General features: G+C 40.1%; 1 protein-coding gene across 7 annotated transcripts in view; it reads right to left on the bottom strand.

The window, feature by feature from the left end:
* Positions 1-15,520: 15,520 nt before the first annotated feature.
* The window catches only part of CCAR1 (cell division cycle and apoptosis regulator 1), a 41,725-nt gene continuing 32,579 nt past the window's right edge, over positions 15,521-24,666 (bottom strand). For all 7 annotated transcript variants that reach the window (XM_007054648.4, XM_037903582.2, XM_037903581.2 and 4 more), the window contains exons 20-25: positions 23,289-23,371; positions 21,847-21,993; positions 21,423-21,543; positions 20,399-20,584; positions 19,595-19,800; positions 15,521-16,904 (exon numbers count right to left, since the gene is read on the bottom strand). In XM_007054648.4, the coding sequence (XP_007054710.1) occupies positions 16,845-16,904; positions 19,595-19,800; positions 20,399-20,584; positions 21,423-21,543; positions 21,847-21,993; positions 23,289-23,371 (803 nt within the window). In that variant the 3' untranslated portion in view covers positions 15,521-16,844. The remainder of the gene's footprint in view (positions 16,905-19,594; positions 19,801-20,398; positions 20,585-21,422; positions 21,544-21,846; positions 21,994-23,288; positions 23,372-24,666) is intronic.

Genomic DNA, 24,666 nt, shown 5'->3' with positions numbered 1-24,666 from the left:
GGAAGCCCTTAAAATTTGTTTGAACATTTTGAAGTAAATTTAGATCCTGTTCACACAGCGTATCTTACTAGCAGTTTGTTATTGTAGGAAGTGATAATGACACTTTTCATTTTAGAAAGTAGTGTTAGGGTTGTTTGGTGTTTTAAATTCTGAGTAAAGTGCACTGAGAGGAGTGGGGGTTGTACATTAAGTTGTAGCTTCCATTAAATTAATTCGCTGTCCTCAAAACTGCCCTTATTGTGTACAGGATCTAAATTTACTCTGAAGTGGATTCACGAAGAAAAGGATTAACTGACTCCATTTATGTCAAGTAAATGCAAGGATACATTTATTGCACAGAATACAAACATTGCCATCTCTCATTACCGCCCCCGCCCCCCCCCCATACCTTGCAACCCCAAGGGTCATGCTACACACTACAAGGCAACTTCTGTTTTTGTCAGTGGATCATAATTACATAACATGTACTTTCATTAGGCTATGTAAGTGCCCTTTTGTGCTATCCATCACCAAGGAAGAAGAAAAAAAGTGAATGGTATGCTGCTTGCAGACATAAAATTGAATACAGTCGAGAATCAGAGAATGTAGCTACAACCACCCTATCCCAGCAATTTTATCAGCCTTTTTTCTGTCTGACAGGAATCTTTTATTTTTCCTCAGTACAGAAAGTATGTTTGAAAAAAAAAATCAAACAGATGCCAAAGGACAACTGAGAGCTTCCAATCCAAACATAAAAGTTTACTATGTTTATTTCAGGAAGGATATTAGGGTGAGAAAACATTATGGTTCCTGGGTTTTCTCTCTTAAAGGGATGCCTCTTTTTTAAGACAGGGTAATTGACAAATATCAAATTGATACAAAAACACACCACAAATATATATCTTTTTCAGATAATATGACATTGTTAAGGTTATTTGCTCAATCTTGTAAAGCTGGACACATTCCCAAGATATTTATGAATTTGTGGGTGGTAGAATACTAATTTTGCTAAGAAAATATTCAACTTGTTGAATTGTATTAACTTTAGAGATACTGTGGATGGGTCAGAAGGGAAGGTATTACTCACTAGAGGCCTAGTCTAATGGCAGTTGAGGTAAATGGGTCTCTTTGCAGTGATCTAATAAGAGTTGGATTAGGCCGTCAATTGTTTTCCAAAGTTTTCTCTGTTTTTGATAGAAGACTAGGCTCAAAATTAATGTAGTTCCTCCTTTAGTCTGGGTTTGGACAGTTCAATCAGCTTTCCCAGTTATAGTAAACATTTCAGTTACAAATTTTCTTCTGATGTACTAAAAGGAATATATAGTAAAATTACCTATTAATCTCCTCCCCCACTCTTACAGGCAAAATTGTCAATTTATACATAAATCAAGTCAGACTGAGATTGCAAGTTAGTTAACTGAGGCTAGAATACGTCTCTTTGGTATCCAATTGTGCATCCCTCAGGTGTGACATGTGGCAGCAATTTCTGCTTTTTTATATGCAAATATGGCTGGCTCTCATCCAACCTGTCTCAAAGTAACTAAGAAAACAAGGTCACTGTTCTCTAGTCCTTTCTGCCCTTAGTGTGTGTTGAGAAGAGCAGGAATTTACCCACATGACCTTCTGTTAATATGAATGAAAGGAACAAAGAGAGCATATTGAACAAAAACCACCCACATATACAAATCCTTCTTCACACCAGTGATAAGCGAGTGTTGTTCTGTTGTTTTATTTGAGGGGTGAATATATAAAAAAATTACATTTTAGAAAACATTTTTCAATTTGAGGAAACAATGGAGTTGTTCAGAGCTTGGATTCTTGGTACCCTCCACATCTCAGTTCTTTGTTCATAACATGCAGCAAGCAGACTGCTTGCTTAACTGTTTTACATGAAAACTGTGTAATGCTTCTTTTGTAAGTAAAGTAAGAGCCTATTTACTGTCACTTACAGAGAAGGTTACTCACCCTGTGCAGTAACTGAGGTTATTTGAGATGTGTCTCTCTATGGGTGCCATAAGTGTGGACTCTGTGGGTGCTCCGGGGCTGGAGCATCCATGGGAAAAAAATGGTGGGTGCTGAGCATGCACCGGCAGCCCCCCTACAAGAACCTCCCTCTCCCCCCAGCACCTCCTGCCCATCCACAGGCCCCACAGATCAGCGCCTTCCTATCCTTCCCAGTGCCTACTACCTGCGGCAGGTCAGCTGTTTTGCAGCATCAGGAGGCGCTCGGGTGGGAGGAGCGAGAGCACAGCGTGCTCAGGGGAGGGGACAGAACTGGGCTGGGAAAGGAAGGGGTGGGAAGAGGCAGGGTGGGGCCTTGGGAGAAAGGATGGAGTGGAAATGGGGATTGAGCAGAGCACCCCCGCCCCCCGAAGATTAGAAACTCGGCACCTATGATGGGTGCTCCACTTTTAGGTGCAGCAGCACCCCCTGTGCCTGGGGTCGGAGATCATCAGCAGTGCCCATCGGACCACACATTCGCACCTCTCCCCTCTCATGCTGTGAATGGGACATATAGTGGTCTGTGGTCCAACTGCCCCAGTTCCTTCTCTGCTGCAGAATGTATGTGTGACGTGTGATGCTCTGTACCTCAGGGGAACACCCAGCACCCCCATGTTCAGCCTTGTAAAATGATTGTGTGGTATCCAATGCAAAGTTTGTCGTGTCGGGTGTCTTCAGAAGGCTTCAAAGTATGGTTGTTATAGGGGTGTTATAGTAATTGTTACAGTAATGTTATAGGTTATATTGTCATATATATATATATATATAGTTATGAGACTGAAAATGTACCCTCATGGCTTAAAGCAAGCCCAGACAAAAACTTTCCAAGAGCAGAGAGGCAGTTTACACCTCATCAGGGCAGGTATGGGACAAACCCAGCCCAGCCTCACAGGAACAAAGGACGCTGGCCTAGGCAGCAACAAAAGAATCTGTCAGGCTCTGGAGGGAATCATCCCCCTTCCTTTGGTCAGTTTGGAACTGCGATGAGGTAATGCTCACCTGACTCTGAAGTGGGGGAGCAAAGCCAAGAGGGAAGAAAGGACATGATAAAAGGGAGAGACATTTGCCATGCTCTTCCTCTCTCTTCCACCTACATCTACAAACACCACACCAAGTGACTGAAGCTCTGATCACAGGGGAGAGCCTGGCTGAAGAGCAACCAGCCAGCCTGTAGTGAGAAGCATCTAAATTTGTAAGGGCACTGAAAGTGTTAAGATCTGCTTAGAATGCATTTTGCTTTTATTTCATTTGACCAAATCTGACTTATCTTTTGACTTACAATCACTTAAAATCTATCTTTATAGTTAATAAATTTGTTTGTTTATTCTACCTGAAGCAGTGCATTTGGTTTGAAGCACGTCAGAGGCTCCCCTTGGGATAACAAGCCTGGTACACAACTTAACAAAGAAATAGATGACTAACTCATATAAGCTTGCAGCATCCAGTGGGCATAACTGGACACTGCAAGATGGATGTTCCTAGGGTTGTGTCTGTGACGGGAAGAATTGGCTAGTGTCATTTGGTTGCAAGTACCTGGGAGCAGCTTACATGTCAGAGGCTGTGTGCGAACAGCCCAGGACTGGGGGTTCTCACAGCAGAGCAGAGTAAGTCTGGCTCCTACAGTCAAGGATTGGAGTGACCTGGCCGATCACCGGTCCAGATAACACCAGAGAGGAATGTCACAGTATGTTTGACTCTGAAGCAGAGGGGAGGAGAAAGGGTAGTGGAGCACCCATAGGGACACACATCTCAAAGAACCTCCTTTACTGCACAGGGTGAGTAACCTTCTCTTCATCTTCAAGTGATGTCCATATAGTAAGGATTGTCAATTATTTTTTGTCAAGGTCCAAATTTCTTGGTCAAAGATATAGTCAAGGTCCAGCATCCATAGAAAATAAAATAATAATAATAATAGTAGTAAGTAAATGAAAAGATTTTGGGGACTGTTGAAAAGGGTCTGGTGGTCTGGCTTTGGCCCATGGTCCACCTATTGACCTGGGTTCTCTACTTTTACGTGATTAGAAAGCAGTGTCCCTAATTGGAAGGCTGGGGTTTCGGAGTGACATTGGGTGTCTATGATAGGACAGCATGTCCTAGGAGAGTGTCCCTTGTGGCTTTGTGTGTAATAGCTTAGTGATAGACAAAAGTGTCAGTTGACGCCCATGTAGCTGCTTTGCAAATTTCATCAATGGGGACATTATCGAGAAAGGCTATTAAGGTGGATAATGAGGGTGTGGAATGTGCTCTGATTGAGGTAGGAGGTTGTCTATCATAGGATAAATGTATACACTGCGAAATCCGCTTTGAAAGGCGTTATTTAGAGATAGCAGTGCCTCTGGATCTTTTGGTGGTGGAGAGGAATAAGTGTGGTGATTTTTGGAAAGGTTTAGTCCTGTCTAAGTAAAAGGCTAATACTTGTCTCATGTCTAGGATGTGTAGAGCTGCTTCCTGTTGTTTGCTGTGAGGCTTCAGGAAGAAACAAGGAAAGTGTATTCGTTGGTTGAGATGGAAAGATGTTGGGACCTTGGGTAGAAATCTTGGATGTGGGCGTAGCGTAACTTTGTCTTTATAAAACAATGTATAAGGTGGATATGCCATAAGGGCCACTGTTTCACCAACTCACTGGGCAGAAGGGATGGCAACAAGGCCATTTTCATTGATAGCTGCACATAAGAACAAGTTGCCATTGGTTCAAATGGGGGTCTAGTCAGGGAATGTAGGAGGACAAGGTCCCAGACAGGGGTTGGGTCTCAGATATGAGCATAAAGCTTTTGAAGACCCTTCAGAAAACATTTTGTGAGTGGATGTGCAAAGATGGAATGTTCGTTTATAGGGCAGGGAAAGGTAGGGTTTATAGGGCAGTGAAAGTGATTGCCGCCAAGTGTACCCGAATGGAGCTTGTGGATAATCCTGTCTATTTAAGGTGTAATCCAGGATAAGTGGTAGCGGAGTACATGCTGCATCACCTTGGTGGGAGGCGCACCAGCCATGAAATCTAGTCCATTTGTGCGCCTAAGTACACCTGGTGGTGTCACACCTACTATTCAAAAGTATCTGTTTGACTGTGTCCAAACAGGTTACTTCTGAATCCATGGAGGAGCCAGGCTTTGAGGTGGAGTATGGATGGGTTGTAATGGAGGATGTGTCCTGTGAAAGGAGCTGCGGTGTGAGATGGAGAGAGATTGGTTGGTATACCATCATGTGGAGGAGATAAGTATACCAGACCTGCTATGGTCATGTTGGAGCTATGAATATGACATAAGCTTGGTCCTCCTGTATCTTGTGAAGTACTTGGAATAGGGAGGGGAAAGGGAGGGGAGGCATAAAGGAGTGGTGCATCTCATGTTATGGGGAATGCGTCTCCCAGTCCTGCTGTGGAACAGAATTGAGGGCAATAGGCTTTGCACTGAGTGGCAAACAGATCTATGGTGGGGTGGCCCCAGCAGTTGAAGATGAGTTGAAGTGTTTGCATGTCCAGTTTCCACTTGTGATTGTGGGAGATCCTCCTGCTCAATATGTCTGCAGTGGTGTTCTGGTGTCCAGGGAGGTATGCTGCTAAAATTGAGACGTTGTTCTGGATACAACCAGTTCCATAGTTTAAGTGCCGCCGAACATAAAGAGTGGGACCCCGCTCCACCCTGCCTCTTGATGTAAAAAAAGCAGGCAAGATTGTCAGTCATTATTCTGATGGTATGATGTTTGAGAAGAGGTAAGAAACGTCAACAGGAGTTGCAGACAGCTCATAGCTCTAGGAGATTGATGTGTAGGGTGGATTCTATTAATGATCATCTGCCCTGCACTGTGTGATTGTGGAGATGCGCTTCCCAACCAATTAGGGAGGCATTGGTTAAGATCATAGGCCGTGTTTGTTGGAGGAAAGGAACTCCGACAGAGTCATTGTTGGGCTGTGTCCACCACAGTAGTGAGTTCTTGTCTCACATTGGCATGGATAAGAGTTTGTGGAGGCTGTGTTTGGAGGAAGATATACTGTACAGAGCCAAGCCTGAAGGCATTACATGTGTAATCTTGCATGCATGGCCACGACCGTGGCCACTGCCATGGGGCCTAGAAGTTGGAGACAGGTTCTGGCAGAGATTTTTAGGGTTTTTTTTTTAGTAGGGCAAGAAGAACAGGCCAGGCTATCTCCTGGAGCAGATGGTGTCAGAAGGGCAGCAAAACAATACAGAGGCTAATGTTGGTGGTGACTACGCCTGATGAGATTGGGCCTCTTGTAGACTAGTCCTGAAAGAATGCTGATGCTGTTTATGGAGTATGGGGAGTGGGAGAAGCAGTATTCCTAGAATGGCTTCCTAGTTTGGGGTGGAGAGGAAAAGTGAGCCCTAGTGCCCCATTCTCCTTTCTGTTGCCCATCTCCTTGTGAGGGGGCCAGGTGTGCTGGTAGCTTTTGTAAAAGTGGACAGCTGTCGTCCGGGAGCTGGACTGAGACCCACCTACGTTCAGTCCCTGGTCTCTACATTACAACTTTTGATCATCCTCAAAACTGGTTTGGATTTTAACTGGTGACCTAGAAGCAAAGGAGCCAGACAAGTCCTAATTCCCTGATCTATTCAATCTTCCCAAATCTGGGTTATTTTAACTATATGTGAGCATTGTGCTATGATTAGGATAGGCACTAAAGGCACAGTGGTAAGAAATCAATACATTCTACAAATTTAAAAGTATCACACTAATAGTACCAGCAGGTTTTTCACAACGGTTTCTGAGGACCTGTTATTGGAACCATATGGACTAATCTTCTACTACTGATGTCAGATTCCACTTGAGGAAGAATAAGTAAGTAGATTCTTCTATGATAGCTCCCATATCTTCAAGAATACATACATCTTGAAATGAACAGATTTGTAGTTTGATAACTACATTACTTTGTGTCTTATCTCGTCTTTGAAAACACAGACAAGCCTTAGGGACAAAGCTTAAAATTAAGGACAGCAACTTTTTTGATGTACCTGTAGGGAGGAAAAAAAACTCAGAACTATAAGTAAAGTAAAGTCTATTTTCTCAAAGTAAACCCAAATGTATCAGTGATATTAGGGATTTAATCAGCAAGGCTAAATGGGAGTCAACGTGTGTAAGGAGGGACCACAGCATGACAGAAAGAAAATAATATAAAAAACTTAAGTCAGGATGTGAAAATGTTTTAAGAGTAAGATACTTTCCTTTAAAAATGTAAAAAGCAAATGAAACAAAAGTAAACAGTAAGAAGAGACAACTTTCCTGGTTCATTGGTTTCATTTTGTGCAGTGATTGGCTTTCAGAAAGTATTTGGCACCTACGCAGGGAAAATATAGAGAATTGGCTTTAATAAGACAAGAAAACACAATCAAGCATTTTAATTGCCAAAGTATTTCTTCCTCTGAATGTTTAGGCATTCTCTTGCCTATAGCACAACAAAGCTTTTGCTATGATCTCACAAGGGCTACTTTGTGATTCAGTTGGAGTTCTCCCCCCCGCCCAAATAGTTTCTCTATAATAAAAAACAAAAGTGGACGCAGAAATTAAGTTTTCACAAATAGTCTTCATACAGAAAATGCAACTTCTTAGATGCTATTGTTCACTTTTTGTTGTAATCATTAATCTAAATGATGCTCTCAGCATTTACCACAAGCACCTCATGCTTCCATCATGTCTGTCCAGGAACAATAATTCATCAGATACTCTGGATATGCAGCACTGGCTTAAAGAAACTTTGTGAGTTGTCTCCTATGGCAGAATCTTGGCATAATTTTTAGTGCCCTAATTTTTTTTTTCTAGCAGCTATGGCATGTAGCTTTCAACACTCTTTCAGCCCCAGCACTGAGCTTCCAGTCCAGTACCCTCATTGTGCTTGATATCAGTGGACTCTCTCAAAAATCCTCTAATTTACTATGAAGGTTGTGTAACTTCTATCCAGGCAGCTTGAAGAGGACATTTTAGGGATTATCCACTGCCTCCCCAGCCCTAAAACTATAAAAACTCATTTATTGCAACCTTTTGCTCTGTAACTTTAGGACTAGAGGAATGGTCAGTCAGCGATTAATCTGCAGATTTTTTTTTTAGTAATCTTAAACCAAATATTCAATTTCTAAAAATAAAAAAACCCTTTCACTAGTTTAAAAATATCACAAATTGCTAAATCATGTAACACTTGATCAGCAAAAAAAAGTAAATGATCTTTGTGTGAAACTGAGTTCTGATATAGCAGTTCCCTGCAAAGGGCTTATCAAATACTAGGTTAAGTATCCCTAAAGTCACAAACATATCCTGAGGCTGCACTTTCCTTTATGCACTTATGCACTTTCCTTTATCTCTTTTACTTGGCATCATTTAACCCACACTCTTTTGTTCATAAACTTGTTTTGCTTTCATTATAAAGCATCAGTGCTATGTAAGTTCAGTAAAATGTGTGCTTCTAGAAAGTTAAGGGACAGGAGTGTTTTACAACATTAAAGTTGTTTACAACTAAACTAAATAAACAGACTGATAGAGCCAGAAGAGTTCCCAGAAGTCACCTACTACAGGACAGGCCTAACAAAGAAAATAACAGAACGCCAGTAGCCGTCACCTTCAGCCCCCAACTAAAACCCCTCCAACGCATTATTAAGGATCTACAACCTATCCTGAAGGATGACCCAACACTCTCACAAATCTCGGGAGACAGGCCAGTCCTTGCCTACAGACAGCCCCCCAGCCTGAAGCAAATACTCACCAGCAACCACATACCACACAACAGAACCACTAACCCAGGAACCTATCCTTGCAACAAAGCCCGTTGCCAACTGTGCCCACATATCTATTCAGGGGACACCATCACAGGGCCTAATAACATCAGCCACACTATCAGAGGCTCGTTCACCTGCACATCCACCAATGTGATATATGCCATCATGTGCCAGCAATGCCCCTCTGCCATGTACGTTGGTCAAACTGGACAGTCTCTACGTAAAAGAATAAATGGACACAAATCAGATGTCAAGAATTATAACATTCATAAACCAGTCGGAGAACACTTCAATCTCTCTGGTCACGCGATTACAGACATGAAAGTTGCGATATTACAACAAAAAAACTTCAAAACCAGACTCCAGCAAGAGACTGTTGAACTGGAATTCATTTGCAAATTGGATACAATTAACTTAGGCTTGAATCAAGACTGGGAGTGGCTAAGTCATTATGCAAGGTAACCTATTTCCCCTTGTTTTTTCCTACCGCGCCCTCCCCCCCCAGACTTTCTTGTTAAACCCTGGATTTGTGCTGGAAATGGCCCACCTTGATTATCATACACACTGTAAGGAGAGTGATCACTTTAGATAAGCTATTACCAGCAGGAGAGTGGGGTGGGGAGATAGAAAACCTTTTGTAGTGGTAAACACCCATTTTTTCATGCTTTGTGTGTATAAAAAGATTTTCTATACTTTCCACAGTATGCATCCGATGAAGTGAGCTCTGGCTCACGAAAGCTTATGCTCAAATAAATTGGTTAGTCTCTAAGGTGCCACAAGTACTCCTTTTCTTTTTGCTAAAGTGTTTTACAACAGTAAAGGCAGAGAACCTAACACCCTCTCTCTGAGGGTCCAGTGAGAGGGATTGGTGGTTCTTGCAATAGGACAATTTTGAGGTGAATTCAGGGCTGGAGGAGTACTAAGGTCAGCCTGCAAGGAGTTATCAGGTCGGCCAAAGACAGGGTGAGGCTTGTGGGCTGCTGATAGGCTGCTACAGTCAGAGCTCTGGACCACAACTACACAGCCAAAAGATATGCAGCAGATGGTGACCAAATCCCTTAACTGGCCTGGATGAAGCCCAAAATGTCACACTACCTCTTTTAGAATGAAAGCTTCTCAGGACAGGGACTGACTCGTGTTGTATACAGCCCCAGATATGGTGACGGTGCGATAAGACATCAATACAGAAAGGATACTTGTAAAACTATAACCTTTCTAATGAAGTAATATATTAATTCTTTAAGATAACGATAATTTAGTTTCTATAGACTCTTTTATGCGACAGAATACCATCTTTTAGTATTGCTCCTCTAGCATAGTCTGACTGACTGAAAATATTCATTTAAAATAACCAATATTGGAACTTTCAATTCTAATAAAACCTAAATTAATCCAAACAATTTCAGCACTCAAAAAGCATTGAAGTGGAAAGGAAACTTGTTAATAAAAAACACGTGTTAATAATAATGAAACTGCAGTAGCCCAATAAAGAGGAAAATTAAAACTTTTATTGCATGCTTTGAAGTTAGTCCTAGGACATGTGGTGCTTGCAGATGTTGAATTAAGAACCCTTCTGTTCAGACATTAGATACTGATGCCAAAAGTGAAATCTGAAAAACACTTCAAGCTAAATGTTACCAATATTTAAAAAGTTAAGCAAAATTATCAAGATTATGGCTGACTACATTAGTTCCTCATTTTGACTTGATTCTAGGAGTTAGGTATCTAAACAGGGCAACAGTTCCCCTTGTAAATAATATTAGTGTCACTAGATGGCACTATTGCAGATGGTATTACATGCTCTGTTTATCAGAATGTATAAATGCAAGCAGCACCATCCCCCATTTTTCTCAATGGGTAGCTGAGATCTGCATCTGGATGAAAATCAGCTGACTAAAACCGAAACAAAACAAGACAAAGATGATGTTGGTAAGAAAACGGAAATAATCTGAAGAACACCTACACTCTAACAGTGCAATGTAGCCTAGCAGATAGTTTCTAGTCCTAGCTCTGGCACTGGCCTGCTGGTTGACCTTGGGAAGGCAATTCACCTCTCTATGCCAGTTTCCCCATCTGTAAAATGGGGATAATTAAACATACCTCCTTTGTAAAGCCCTTTGAGATCTAATGATGAAAAGAGCTAGATATTAATTTCTCCTACTATCAAATGCATCTGCCCTCCCATTGCTAAATCAGAGAGCAGCCTTGAAGTTCTTTTAGAATTCTCAGTGCTGTTGCATCCTCAAACAGCCATGGTAGCAAAACAAAACAAAACAGCCCCCCCCACCCCCCCAATACCAAACCAACTTCACTTTCATCCATGACTGGCCAGAAGATTGCGCTCATTTATCAGGCACAGACATGGCCAGTGTAATCCATGCATTTACGATCTCCATGCTTGATTACTGCAACTCATACATTCATCACACACCACACCCACTCTCCCACACCAACCTCTAAACTAATCAAGTTAGTTCTCATACAGGCTGCCAAAGAAGAGTGATTTCATTATTTCCAGTACAGAGTATAAGGAAAGTGCTCAAATACAGCAATGATGGGGGCGATGCAAGTACTCAGATAGAAGTGATAGTAATCTGAATTCTATTTCCAGTTATTGTTGCTTGTTGTGTGCTTCACAAACTCTACATATGGCATGGTGAAATGCTACATGAACACCTGCAGTATGAGACAATTGTTTGTTGTAGTATCAAACTATTATTTGTTCAAGCTAATAACCTGCCATTGAGGGCCAAAAACTGAATGGCAGCAAATACTAAGCAAGCAAATCAGATGATCAGTATTTTTCTGTACTGTTTTTGGAAAGCAGGATGAAGAGGAGAACTGAACTTTAATTGTATTATTAATTGTCAAGTTATTGGTGCAGGGGATTGCTGAAATATACATACAGCTATTTTGGGGGGGGGGGGGGGGGAAGGGGGGAAAAAGGGAATTTCCTTCACTTCTCGTTCCTCATAAGCCCCCTACATTTTCTTCACATCCTTAACTATATACAATAGCAGATGTAACATAGGAATAATCCATAAAGATAGCAAAGGTTTAACAAAGTCTAGCAAGAAAGAAGAAAAATTGGTTTTCTGCATTCCAGATCCTGACTCAAACAACAGCAAAATAGTCATCAAGTTCTGAAAAACATCAGGATGACCATAGACAATGTTACACGTACTTTATGGAAGATATTAAATTAAATAATAATACATTCAGCACAACATGTTTTGATATTAGAACTATTTTACTGTAATGATTTCAATGAAACAGATTTTTATATAGATAACTATATAAACTCTATTGTAGAAGTTTGTTGGGGGAAAGCTGGAGGTTTTGACAACTGGCAAAGAGGCATTTATTATTTATACTATTTTTATTATAGTAGTACTTTGAATATGTCTACACAGCACTGTAAACCCAGGCTCAGACTCAGGTTTGAGCCCAAACCTCCCAACCATCCACACGCAAATCCATCTGACTCAGGCTTAGCAAATACTCAAAGTTCTAGGACGCATCTGTGGGGGTGAGTCAAAGTCCAAGTGCTGCTGAGACTCTGATCCAAGCCTTGTCATTTTACAGGTGGGTGCAGCTCAAGCCCCAAACGTGAGTCAGAAGGTCCACATAGTGCAGTATGGTTGAGAGACCTGTGTCCAGAAATTATAAACCTGGGTTTACAATGCAGCATGGACATTCAATCATGGGCTTTGAAATACTGACTCCACAAGCTTGGGTCCACAATACAGCACAGACATACCATTGAGAGGCCTCAGTCAAGGCCCTTCGCCCCCACCCACCCCCAAGTGCTGAACGAACGTCCCTATCATGGAAAACTTACACTCTAAAAAGAAAAAATAGAGGAAGGAGGAGGAACAGAACAGAAACAAAGTAATCAGAACGACAGGCATGTCACGTTAGTTCCATTTTTTTTTTGCTCCCAAAGCCAAAAAGTGGGAGAGGGGCAATAATAAAAATATGTACAATATTTATATATTTTATATATTACCTGAATGTTTCTGATCAACCAATCAGCAGTGAAACAGTTATTCATATTATTTAAAGTCATTTCTCAAGGGTCAGGATTAGTTCACCTTAGAGTGTGAATGGGAAGTTCAGTAGTTACAATCCATCTGCAGACTCAGCTCTGTATTTGTTTAGTCAGATCATATTTTTTAGATTATCTTCTCAAACAAGCTTATTTCTGTAGCACAATTCCACATCAAAGAGTGAACTTTGCAGCATGGAATCACAAAATACACAGGACCTACCCATAAATAGCATGCCTACAGTCCCAAAGGCTGAGCTGAAGGGTGTAAGGAAAGCGGCAACAGTCACCCACGCGCAGCAGTCTGTTGTGGTGCTGCACAAGCATTGAGACAGAGTATATCAGTAGAATCAAGGACAACAATGTGGTTTAAAGTCACCATCATGGCTTCCAACATGCAAGTCCCCATCCATGTGCTGTCTTCACTTGTCTTTGTCCCCTCCTACTGCAGCTCAGCTTTTCTCTCCTCCATTTTATTTCTGTGTACCTCTGAACCTCCAAAATGTGTAGGCCAAAGGCAACTGTTCACAAGTTATTTTTGTGTATATACAACTGTGGCCTTACAGATGAAAATTATGCATGTTTACAATTTCCTTATTGCAATAAGTGTATAGTACAAGTAAGTTGAGTTTTATTCTAGTGCACTTTGCTTATATCTCAGTATTAAAATACTGAACATTCAGAATTCTTTTATCATACACAGACATCCACTAGCTTGGACCTTACTCAAGAGTTAAATTTGCTCATTCAAATTCATAATGGAGGCTAATCAGACATATCCCTTTCTGTGGGGCTCAGACTCCCTCTGCTGGACTACTGCATCACCATACTGACTAGGGGGACCAGACAGCAAGTGTGAAAAATCGGGACAGGGGGTGTGGGATAATAGGAGCCTATATAAGAAAAAGACCCAAAAATCGGGACATCTGGTCACCGTAATACTGACCCAGATTTATCCTGCTTCCCAGAGCAAGAGTCTCTTTAGATTTACTGCTTTGGAAGGTGAAAATTTCTTCTAGAAACTGCCCAGAACTTCAAATGAACTGGATTTTCAGTCATTGGAACCTGTTGATAAACAATTTCAGACAGCTTGAGGATCCTGCCTGCTGATTACATTCTTTAAAGCTGTGTATGTGTGTGTCTCTCTCTCTCTCTCTCTCTCTCTCTCTCAAAATGAGGCCTACCCATGATCACCTTTTTACCAGCCTGTCTGCCTCAGCAGATATACCCTCCTTGATGAAGATCATAGAAATGAGAGATACAGAGGACAATGGCTGAGATACTTTAAAGCAGACTATTGAATGTAGGCGTAGCAACCTGCATGGAACCTGGAAGAGCAGAGGTTGCAGAAGGGGCACTATTAAGTCAGTCTGTATGCTCATTGCTAGAATGGTAGCTGCAGTTGCAGCATCTTTGTAAATAGTTCTCTTAATAAAGAACCAATTTAGTTTTAGAAACATGGGATCCTCTCAGGGTATTACCCAGCGTACAGTATACAAAACAGACCCCTTCCATTACAATGAATGGAAGATGATGTGTCCAAATCCTCACTGTTGGGATCTTACCCATTTCCCCAATAATTGAGGATTGCTCACTACAATACATTTGCATGGTTTCCAGTCTAATTGAGCAAACTCAATTCACAGGTGAATTTTCACTGCTGTCCTTACAAAGATTATTCTGGTGAAAGATTAGGGAAGAAAGCATTTTTCTGCTGTTCATCCTCAGTTTTCCTCCCCCAGGACTCCAGTGTTTGGCCAGCCTCTGTGTACACAGCAATATTTTTTCTTCAAACAATTTGTCTTTCATTCTTCTTGCCTTTCAGTTTCCTTTCTGGTAAAGTAGTACCCTGAACTGTTCACAGTATTATAGATGTGGTCACATCAAAGCACAGGGAGGACTATAACCATTATGGCCAGTGACACAATGCTTCTCTTTTTAAGTCAACCATCTTGTGTTGCCTTCCTCACAGGACTGAGATAAGGCTTGATGATTTCATGTTTGTGAGTGCTTTCAGATCTTCACATGAGAAGCACCCTAGAAGTCCAAGGTAAATTATTCTCACAGATATTTCACCCCTACCCACATCACCACCTTAGTCTTTTCTTGATGGATTTTAAGTGAACTAGCTTTTCTGAGGTATTTATGAAGGTTCCATTTTCTTCCCCAATCATGGATTTAATAACTTTTAGGATACTATATAGCAGTTGTTAAAACACTCCTTTTGAAAAAATTAGAACAAGTTGCACAAAAACTGACTTTTTCCTCTCCTCAGTTCATTATGACAGCATAGTGTGCAAAATCTTTAGTTTTAAAATTCAGTCGAGACATATACTGTATTGGCCAAACAGTACGAAGGTGAAAAAGTATGAACGTTTATTTTTAGCCACAGAAGAATTTTAGCCAGTGAAGCTTTTATCAAAGTCTACTAAAATTTCATTAGGTTGTTTTTAAAATTGATTTCATTATTGTCCTTGTTAAATAAAACCTGACACTGAAAAAGACAAGAAATAGACTTCATCTTTTTTACTCACTTTGTGTGTGTGTTTAATGCAAGTTAATTAGTGCCTGTCTTGATTATAGGTCTTTGCTTTTTAAAACAAAATAATAAAAAGGTATTAAGATGTTGCATATACTATTTCATCTTAAGTGAAACAAAACAAGGGGGAGGGGGGGGAGTTTTTGCATGCTATTTTAATGGTTAAGAACGTTGCACTAGTTTGGCTTCAAATAACCAAAACACAAACAACTGATAAAAGCACCAATTTAAGACTTTTTTTAAACAAAACAATTTCAGGCATTTTAATGCATTTTTTTAAGGAACCACATGAGTTTCATGTAGGTTATTTATACATATTATGGCACTTCGATTCTTTTAACAGGTATTTAATTACTCAGGATATCTAGGTATAAAATCAGTTGGCTAAAATTCTCCATTCTAGCAAGAAAAAACAATTTGTCTACCCCCAACGTTTTTTTTTTTTTTTTTTTTTTTCTGAAAAGTTGCACCCAACTATGATTTCTCATACTTCATATTTGGATATGTTGCCATTGACAAAGATGCCAAGTCAACTTTTAATTTAGATCACTGGTAATTTACACACACACACACACACACACACACACACACACACACCCCCCCTCAACCACTACCATCAAAACAAGAACTGTCCTGTCCCTTATAATTTAATATTTAGTTATCCATTCTTCTGTAGGGCTGTTTCTATCTTAGAAGGAATTGCACAAGTTACGAAAGAAGACAAATTCAATTAAAGAAGACAATTTAAAATTTTCTCCAGATAAAGTATTATATGACATCCACTGGCCTGGTATCCAACCATACATTTTAATACACCACATTTGTTATTTAAAAAGTAGCATATATATATCAATTGGGAAATAAGAACAGTTAAAGGAACACAGATGACTTACATTAAAACAGGCCCGTATATTTTCATATAAATCCCACAGCCCTACTACCAACACTGTAGAGGGTTTCTATTGCTTTCTTAATTCATCTGAACTACTATATATTGTGAGGCTTTAATAGGAGCAGTCTTGGGGGAGAAAATTACAATTGGAAGGGAAAAGAAAGTTATGACAAGTAAAAAAATTCAAGCATTTTTAAAAAAAATCTTTACTTGCAAAATTAAGCCACATGCTATTGTATGATTTATATTTGAATTTAAAAAGACTAATTAGACAAATAAAAATAAAACCCTAAAAATGGCAATTCTATAAATAATGAACATTTTGATTTCACTAGACTTTAATGAAAAACCATTTGGTAATTAAATACTTGCTACTGTCCATTAAGTTGATGAACTTTATTAGGGTTAAAACTGTAACAAAGTTCATCCTAAAACATTTTGCAATGCAAAATTATTTTCTCTCAAGGAGTGTCTAAATAAATTGAATGCTATGAATTACAAGCAATCTTCAGAAGCTGACTCACATTCATAAAACTTTATACATCTTTTTAGAACTAAGATATTTATACTACTAAAAAAACCAAACATGCATCACTTCCATACACTCTGATATCATGATTTATATTACATTATGTAACACCTTTCTTCTAAACAGCAGCAGTTTTATCATACATTTGCTCCATTTTCTTTGGATTTTTGATCTTTATCTTCATTCTTTACAATATCCTATAAAAAGGGGGGGAAAGGCAGTAGTGTAAGTTCCATTAGCAGCAGTATCCCTAAGCTAAGCTGAAAACCAATTTAAAGGCCCTAAACTTACAATGAAAACAAGGTACACTGTTTTACTTGTTAAACTGTCAGGTGTGTTTTATGAAAACTATTATTTCTAAGCTGCAACACGATTCCTTCCTGAAAAATTAAGGGCCCCCAGATTAAGATAGGCACAAAATTAGGTTTATTTAAATTACTTGTTTTATATCCCCATAATTTTTTTTTTTTTTTTTTTTTTAAAGAAATCAAAAACATCTAGAGTGGAATGTTTTGCAACCCGAACTCTGTTACCTCATGCCAGTATATGAGAATCAAAGTAAAACTGACAAAATTGGCTTGTTTATTTTCATTGTTAAAATTAAGTAAAATGTAAAAAAGAAATAATCATGAACAGTAAAAAGCACACTGGATTCTTAAAATTCAGTTTTAATGATCTAAGATGCTGTTTTTAACATGTAAATTACAGTTAAAAAATAACAACTTTCTTTAAATGACTGGGTCCATTCAGTTACTGATCATCTTCCTCTCATCTGCAAGTAGTACTCCTGAGGGCATTCTGCACCAAAAAACTAAAATTTTTGCGCACAATATTTTAAAATTCTGCACAATTCTGCAAATTGTATTTGTTAAATAAATGTGGAGGCTCCAGCATGTCATTGGGGAGCACAGGCCACTGGCTGCACAGAGGTGGGAGATCACTGTGCAGCTCCCTGACCCCGGACACGGACTCAGCAGTGAGGTTACACCCAACCCTGACAGCTCAAGGACTGGGCTGCCCCAGAAACACCCACCCTGTCCCCCCTCCATGCTAGATGCACCAGGTGTGGGCTGGCAGGCTCAGCAAGGCAGGATCCAAGTGTGGAGCGGCTTAGTATGGGGGAATCCAGGTGTGGGTTGAGAAGGTTCTGCTTGGGGCAATCTAGGTGCGGGCGGCTCAGTGGGGGATCCGGGTGCAGGAGGGCTCTGGATGCACAGGGGCTTGTTGGGGGGGTTCTGGGTGCAATGGTAATGGGACTCTGCAGGGGGGTCCAGGTGAAGATGGTTGGGGCTCAGCATGGGGGGGTCTGGATGTGTGTGTGGGGGGAGACAGCTCAGCAGGGGTGTCTGGGGCTCACTGGAGGGTCCAGATGCTGGAGCAGTAGGGGATCCAGGTGCAACTGATTGGGGTTTGGTGGGGTGGGGATCTGGGTGTGGGTGGCTCATCGGGGTGATGCGGATCGGCAGGAGGGTCTGGATGAACAGGAATTGGGTGGGTGGGGGAGCAGCTCCCTGTATAGGGATCCCTCCCCCTGCAGCTGAGGACTGATGGGTGCAGGAAGTGGGGGTGAGGGGAGTTTGCAGAGCTTCCTGCAGCCGGGGAAGAAATTTGGGGGTGGGTCTGACCCAGCCCCAGATGCCATGCAGGGGATGAGGAAGTCTCGTCCTCCCCAGCCAGCTCTAGCAGTTGAGCCTGGCGCAGGGTAGGGAGTTGGATATTCCCCAGTCCTGTCCCCTGCCTCAGTGATTTACCTTCTGCCAGCTGCCCTGGGCACCTGAAACATACTGCTGGGGAGGGGCGCATGACCACTCTTGTGGCTTCCCTTTGCTTCCCCATCAAAAAGTAATTTTTCTGCAGGGAACATAAATCATGTGCAATGGTGCAGAATTCCCCCAGGAGTAAAGTAGGAGATTCACAAGTCAGCACTACATCTAAGTAGCAGCTTCTGTGAGGCCTCCCACAGAGACATTTCTGTGGTGAAAATAAATTATGGAGAAACTACCATCTCTTCATGGATGAAGTTGAAGCTAGCTTTCCTTTATAAGTCTAACTTTGTCCACTGCCCTCATCTTCAAAACTACATTTCACTTAAATGATTTTATGGTAAGAGTAGAATTTTTCTGGTACATCAAACAAATCTGGCATGTTTCCTAATCTTTATTTTTAATGGACCCTTCCAAGATGCCATTTGGTATCACTGAATCAACGTATAGCTGAAAGCAAGGAACTTTTAAGTTCTAATAACACCACTGCCACTAAGTGTCAGTAATAGCCTACATTTATGCAAGCATTATTTAGTTAGGCCTTATAACATCCCAGTGAAGTAGATAAATAATATCACTCCAATTATAAATAAAGTGAAACTGATGTTTACAGATGTAAGCTACTTGTCCAAGGCCACAAAGGAAGTTATTGTCACAAGCAGGATTAGATTCCAGGCCTCCTGACACCCAGAGTTCTAGGCCTTATTCACCACACCAGAATGCCTCCCATGCAAGTCTCTGGAAATACTCTACCTACCTACATCACAAGGATTCCCATATGATCCTTTTGCTCAACATAGGATTTAAGGTGGTGTAAGGCAGATTTCAGCCAGGGGGTGATATGAAGGCACGATTATGGTGGTTTTAGATACCTGAACTGTTAATTTTCATAGTTAAGGTTACACCTAAAAATAGTTTCCTGGTTTTCCTTTTTTTTTTTTTTTTTTAAAAAACTACACCACTCTATTAAAATTTATTTCCCTTAGATGACCAATACATATTTAGAGCCTTAACTATAAATTCATATGTACATGTGTCTGGGAATATTCTGAAAACTCATTTTAAAATAGCTTAGTTTATAAAGCAATTACATATAACTAACTGAAGAGTTGCAAGATTCTAACCTTTTTAAGAACGTTGTGTATTTCATCCATAACTGTGGCTAAATTTTTGATTGTCTTATTCAGCTGGCCCTCAAATTGCAAATTGGTATCTTCTGAGGTCTTCAAATTCTCTTGTACTTGGTTTAGGTCCTTTTTTACTTCTTTAAGCTCTCCAGACAGGTTTTTGTTAGAATTCTCCAACTGTAATATGGTCTTTTCATCTTCATCTGAAAAAAAGACAGACAATCTCAAGTCATCTCAAATACCTTATACTATGCCCCTTACCATTCCTTTCTGCATCCTAGAAAAAACATTAATACAAATTTTTAAAAGATAGTATTAAGCATTAGCACTAATAAAATGTGATAATTAATATTTAAGCTCCTCGCAGTTTGAGAAGTAAAATAGTCTCCGTTATACTGCTCCACATGGGGCATTAAATAATTCACTCCCCAGAAAATGTCCTCAGGTGAAATAACCTGATTTTTTATGCAATTCAATACTGAACTCTGAGCAGGTTTGTTCTTTGTCGAACATGGATTTGCACTTAATTTGATCAGAAAAGGCAAACACCACAAAGGTCTAACATGGCTAACAATGGTACTCCAACCTATTTGATTGGCCAATCAGGTGTTAGCTGTGCAAGTTCAAAGTGTGGGAGAGAAATAGGGGGGAAAAACAGAATTTAATAATGCAAAACTGTTTTATAACACTGGGTCATAAATCAAATTCGAGAAGGTTTGAATGTTATGTACTGTATATGTAGTATTTTATAATAAACATTTCAGAAAAATCATGGTACATCTTCGAAGTACATTCTCAAACCTGTTTTCTCTTCCAGCAACTGAAGTTTTTGTTCTATTTCAGCCCGCACTCTTTCACTCTTCTCTAGTTTCTGCAAGAGGCTCCCTACATCCACCATAGCTCCATTGTACACAATTAGGCCAACATTTTCTTCTGTACCCTTAGATTCCTGTTTTATAGTAGGGGATGGTAGAAGCAATCTGTTGCCTAAAATAAATTAAGTAATGTTACAAATTATGTAAAACCATTAAAAACTGGGTTAGTTTTCAACCGACCAGAAAACGAAGAATGTGTTCAAAACCTTCTAAAAAAGACCCTAATCTAAATATTTGAGAACCAAGGTGCTCTCTGCATATGTGAGGGAGGAGATAAAAAGCAGGTAGAGTCAGGTGTGGGGCCTGAGAAGAGCGAAAGCCACTTGCATAACATTCTTCCCATCCTCCCTGTTTATTGAAGGATGGCTGCATGAATTGAATTCCATGCTAAGGGAGAGGGGTAGGGTGGCTGCCCTCTGCAGTATTATTCCCCACAAACACGTTCCCCACAGGTAAGTAATCCTTATAATCAGCAAGCTCATCCACTTTCCCATTCCAATATACAGGGTTTGCACAGTAAACATAGCGGGGAGCATGGGGAGCCAGAAGCCCTGGGTTCCGCAAACTGTCCAAGATCTATGCAGACCTCACAGGATCTACTTGTTTGAAGTGCTGAACTTGTAACTTTAAGGGAATAAATATTTTATCCACTCTTATCTCTGTAATACAGCAGTGATTTTAGGTGAAGTTTTGCAACCAGGCAAATTAGTACTAACTACGTAACAGAGTGGTCCCCAAACTTTTTTGTGCCTCCACCTTACCCCTGTCTGTGTCCCCTACCCCGCCAGCCACAGTTGGGAGCGAGGCCAGAGGCAGATCCAGGGGTAGAGTGGAGCTGGGTGGCACTCCCTCCCCACCCTTATGGGCTGGCCCAGGTCCCACCACGCCCCTCTGAACATTTCTCTGCACCCCCCACAGACGGCACACCCCACAGTTTGGGGATCACTGACCTAACATATCTTCCTGCAGGGCTTCAGACTCTTCCTGATTTTCTTCATCTTTTGAGGTATCAGTTAATCTTCTGTAAAAGCAAGATTCTCGAAGTATTACCTTATTAAGTAGTTTCTTAACCTAAAATATAACAAAGGAGATCAATATTATGTTACTTTGTTGAATAATTCTATTATAATAGTTTCATATATTTAGAATAGTATTTTTAAAACAAATATTTGATTTAAAATATTAAATTAAGTGATTGCATTAGAATGCAAAAAAGCTTACTGATCGCAACTTTGAACAAGTTAGGGAAAAATTTATAACAGCACTAACTTGCCCACAATGACTATGAAACAACCTTTAAATATATTATATACTCTTTCTGCAGCATTCCTGCCTCATTGCAAAATATATTTCTATATAATTATAAAACAGAACCTGAGCACGTGAAAGATGTAGACCAAGTGTATACAGTATCTCCTCCATGTCCTTTTCAAGAAGGTATCCGCAATGACTTTGATCAAAATAAACGAAAGCCATCAGAAGATCCCGGTTAACTGTAATCATCTGTGTCTTATCTTTCTCCTATAGAGAATACATTGCATATTAATTAGTAAGTTACAATATCAGTGTTTCCTAGTCTTTATAAATAATTAAGAGTGTGCTTGGGTTAACAAGGTAGATTCCCTCTACCAATTTTACCATTTACTTTATGAGTCACAGTTACTACTATTGCCAGTATTTTACCTATTAGGCTCATAAGTATAATATAGCTTTATTTAGTAGGACATCTCTCATACAAGCTGTAGCCAAAAATTCTTAACAGAATTAAAGCACAGAAGACAGGTTTTTGTACATGTAAACAGGAAAATATTCTTTTTTCCTTTTGCTCAGGCTAGCATGGCTTTATCAAACGACTTAAACATCCCCGCACCAATGGTACACACGTGTGTTCGTAGATAATGCCCCCTCAAAAACAGTCTCAGATCTTTGAATTGACAATTATTTTCAAAACAGAACATCCATAACTATGATTAACGAACATCAGAATCACATAAGATCCTGGGATTGATCTGCAGTCCTGCATGCATGCTTAATATTGTTTTTACACCTCCTTAGCTTAAGAGGAGAAAAGGGGTATGATTAAAAATCTGTTTTACTTTCTGATTTTTGGCAAATAAATCCTAGATTCACTATGTTATGGTTAGTTTTCATTGTTCTGAATTTGGCACGTGGAGAAAAGCCATGGTTATTTCTGAGGAAGAGGCTCTCTTTTTTGTGTATGAGGAGACTTCCAAAAGGATTCCAGACATTATAACGGAAAAGTTAGTTTATAGCCTAATATTTTGTTGCATTAAAAGAACATCTGATTTACTGAGACATGAACATGGAAACAGCTTCAAAAAAAGGAACCAATTTGGCATTAAATCACAGAAACCTCAAAGATCCAAAAGAAACATAAGTGGCATGAATGCATAGGCTGGGCCACACTTCTTCCTACCCTCCTTAATAGATTGAGGCAATTTCACTGGATTTCTGCCTGCCTCAAATTGGCCCTTAAAGTCAGACCAGTCGCCTCTTTTATGGATGGGCAGGACTTACCCTCAAGTCTTTCAAGCTAATTAGTATCCCACCTGAGAAAGTTAATTATGAGAGAAAAATTTAAAATAACTTACAAGATTTAGAAGAAAACATATTTAAAGTTAATCAGAAGCACTCCCCTCTAACTTATTTAGACGTAAAATTTCAGGCTGAAAGGAAAGTTTTTGAGGGAAATGAACTAGTGAAAACAGATTTTATAATGAAAACTAAGGAGCAACCTTAACCGGTACTACTTTTACATTAAGGCTATGTATAGTTATAAAACAGGCAGTAAGTACTTTATCTTTAGAAGATCTCTCTTTGCAATGTCTGTTTCCCTCTCTTCTATCATCTCGCTTGTTCATTTCCTCTTCATCCCGGTCTAAAAAACAAAAGTGGAATTCAGCAAATTCACAGTGAATTAGAGTCTAGAACCACTGTTTCAAATGCTTGTGTATGATTTTTAAAGAAAATACAGTGTGCACAAAAAAGTGATCAGATTATGACACTCTCTTCCTAAATATGAAATTGAAAGGTAAAATGTCATTTTGCAAGATTATAATTAAAACACAAATTTTGTTTTTTTTCTTTTGGCCTACTTTGACACAATGCACTCAAATCCGTCAATTTTATCTCAATATATTATTCAAATTTTCATACATAGGCCTGGTTTTCACATGGAAAGCTGGACAGACCATCAGATAAGCTAACCTTAACATAGTTCGGGTGCCACCATGTGAGTGAGGAAGAGCCACAGAAAGTCATGCAACTTCCTCTACTAAGACTCAAGAGTTTCAAAGATTCAAAGTTATATCCTAATAATTAACCCAAATGAGAGAAAAGGGTAAGAAGAGAAGATCGATGTTTTACTGTCAGTTCATTTGGTTGTGACATTTAGGTTCTCAAACACAGCGATTAAAAGCTTTTTAATAAACTGCTTTTTGTAAGGTAGGCAATATAGTACCATCAAAATCTGAAATAGAAGGGAGAAAAGTTTGACAAAAGCAGGGCTGGTTTAAGGTATATAGCACTGTAGATCCATACCTTGGGACCCAGTTCTTGGGGGCCATAGGATCACCTCCCAATCCAAGTTTCAATTGAAATTCATGTATTTATTTTTTAACCTTCATTGTGAAGAATCTGACAGTGTAAACTGCTGCAATGGTGTTTGCTCAAATCTGCTGACAGCCTGACACTAGCTCCGTGAAGTGTGAACTGCCCCATACATCTCAACTGGGTGTTTACTCCAAGACACACTAATCTGAGGGGCTCTGCCTACACCTCTCCAACAAAGGAGCGTTCATGTGGCAAAAGAGTACAGAATAGGACATTCCCACTTATCCTCTCCCGCATCTATGGGCGGGGGGACAAAGGGCCACCGCTGCTGCTCCTGGAAAACGGAAGAGGTTTCATTCCACTGTTCCTGCTTCTTTGGGAGGAGATGGAACCAGAAGCCACCAGTCCAAGTGGGGAATGAAGGGACGCAGAGCCAAGGAGGCCCTCTATTTTATGGTGTGCCAGAACCCCTGGATTGTGATAATTTGGCCCAGGAAAAAAGCATAAAAATACAAGCCAACATTTTCAAATTTAAGTGCCTAACTTTATCCACCCAATAGGGCTTCAATCCTGATTTTGGCCACTCAGAATTACGATAACACAAACAAATTATACTAATAC

Source organism: Chelonia mydas, chromosome 7 (assembly GCF_015237465.2).
Source record: "Chelonia mydas isolate rCheMyd1 chromosome 7, rCheMyd1.pri.v2, whole genome shotgun sequence".
Taxonomy (NCBI): Eukaryota; Metazoa; Chordata; order Testudines; family Cheloniidae; genus Chelonia; species Chelonia mydas.
This window is presented reverse-complemented; position numbering and strand designations above follow the sequence as displayed.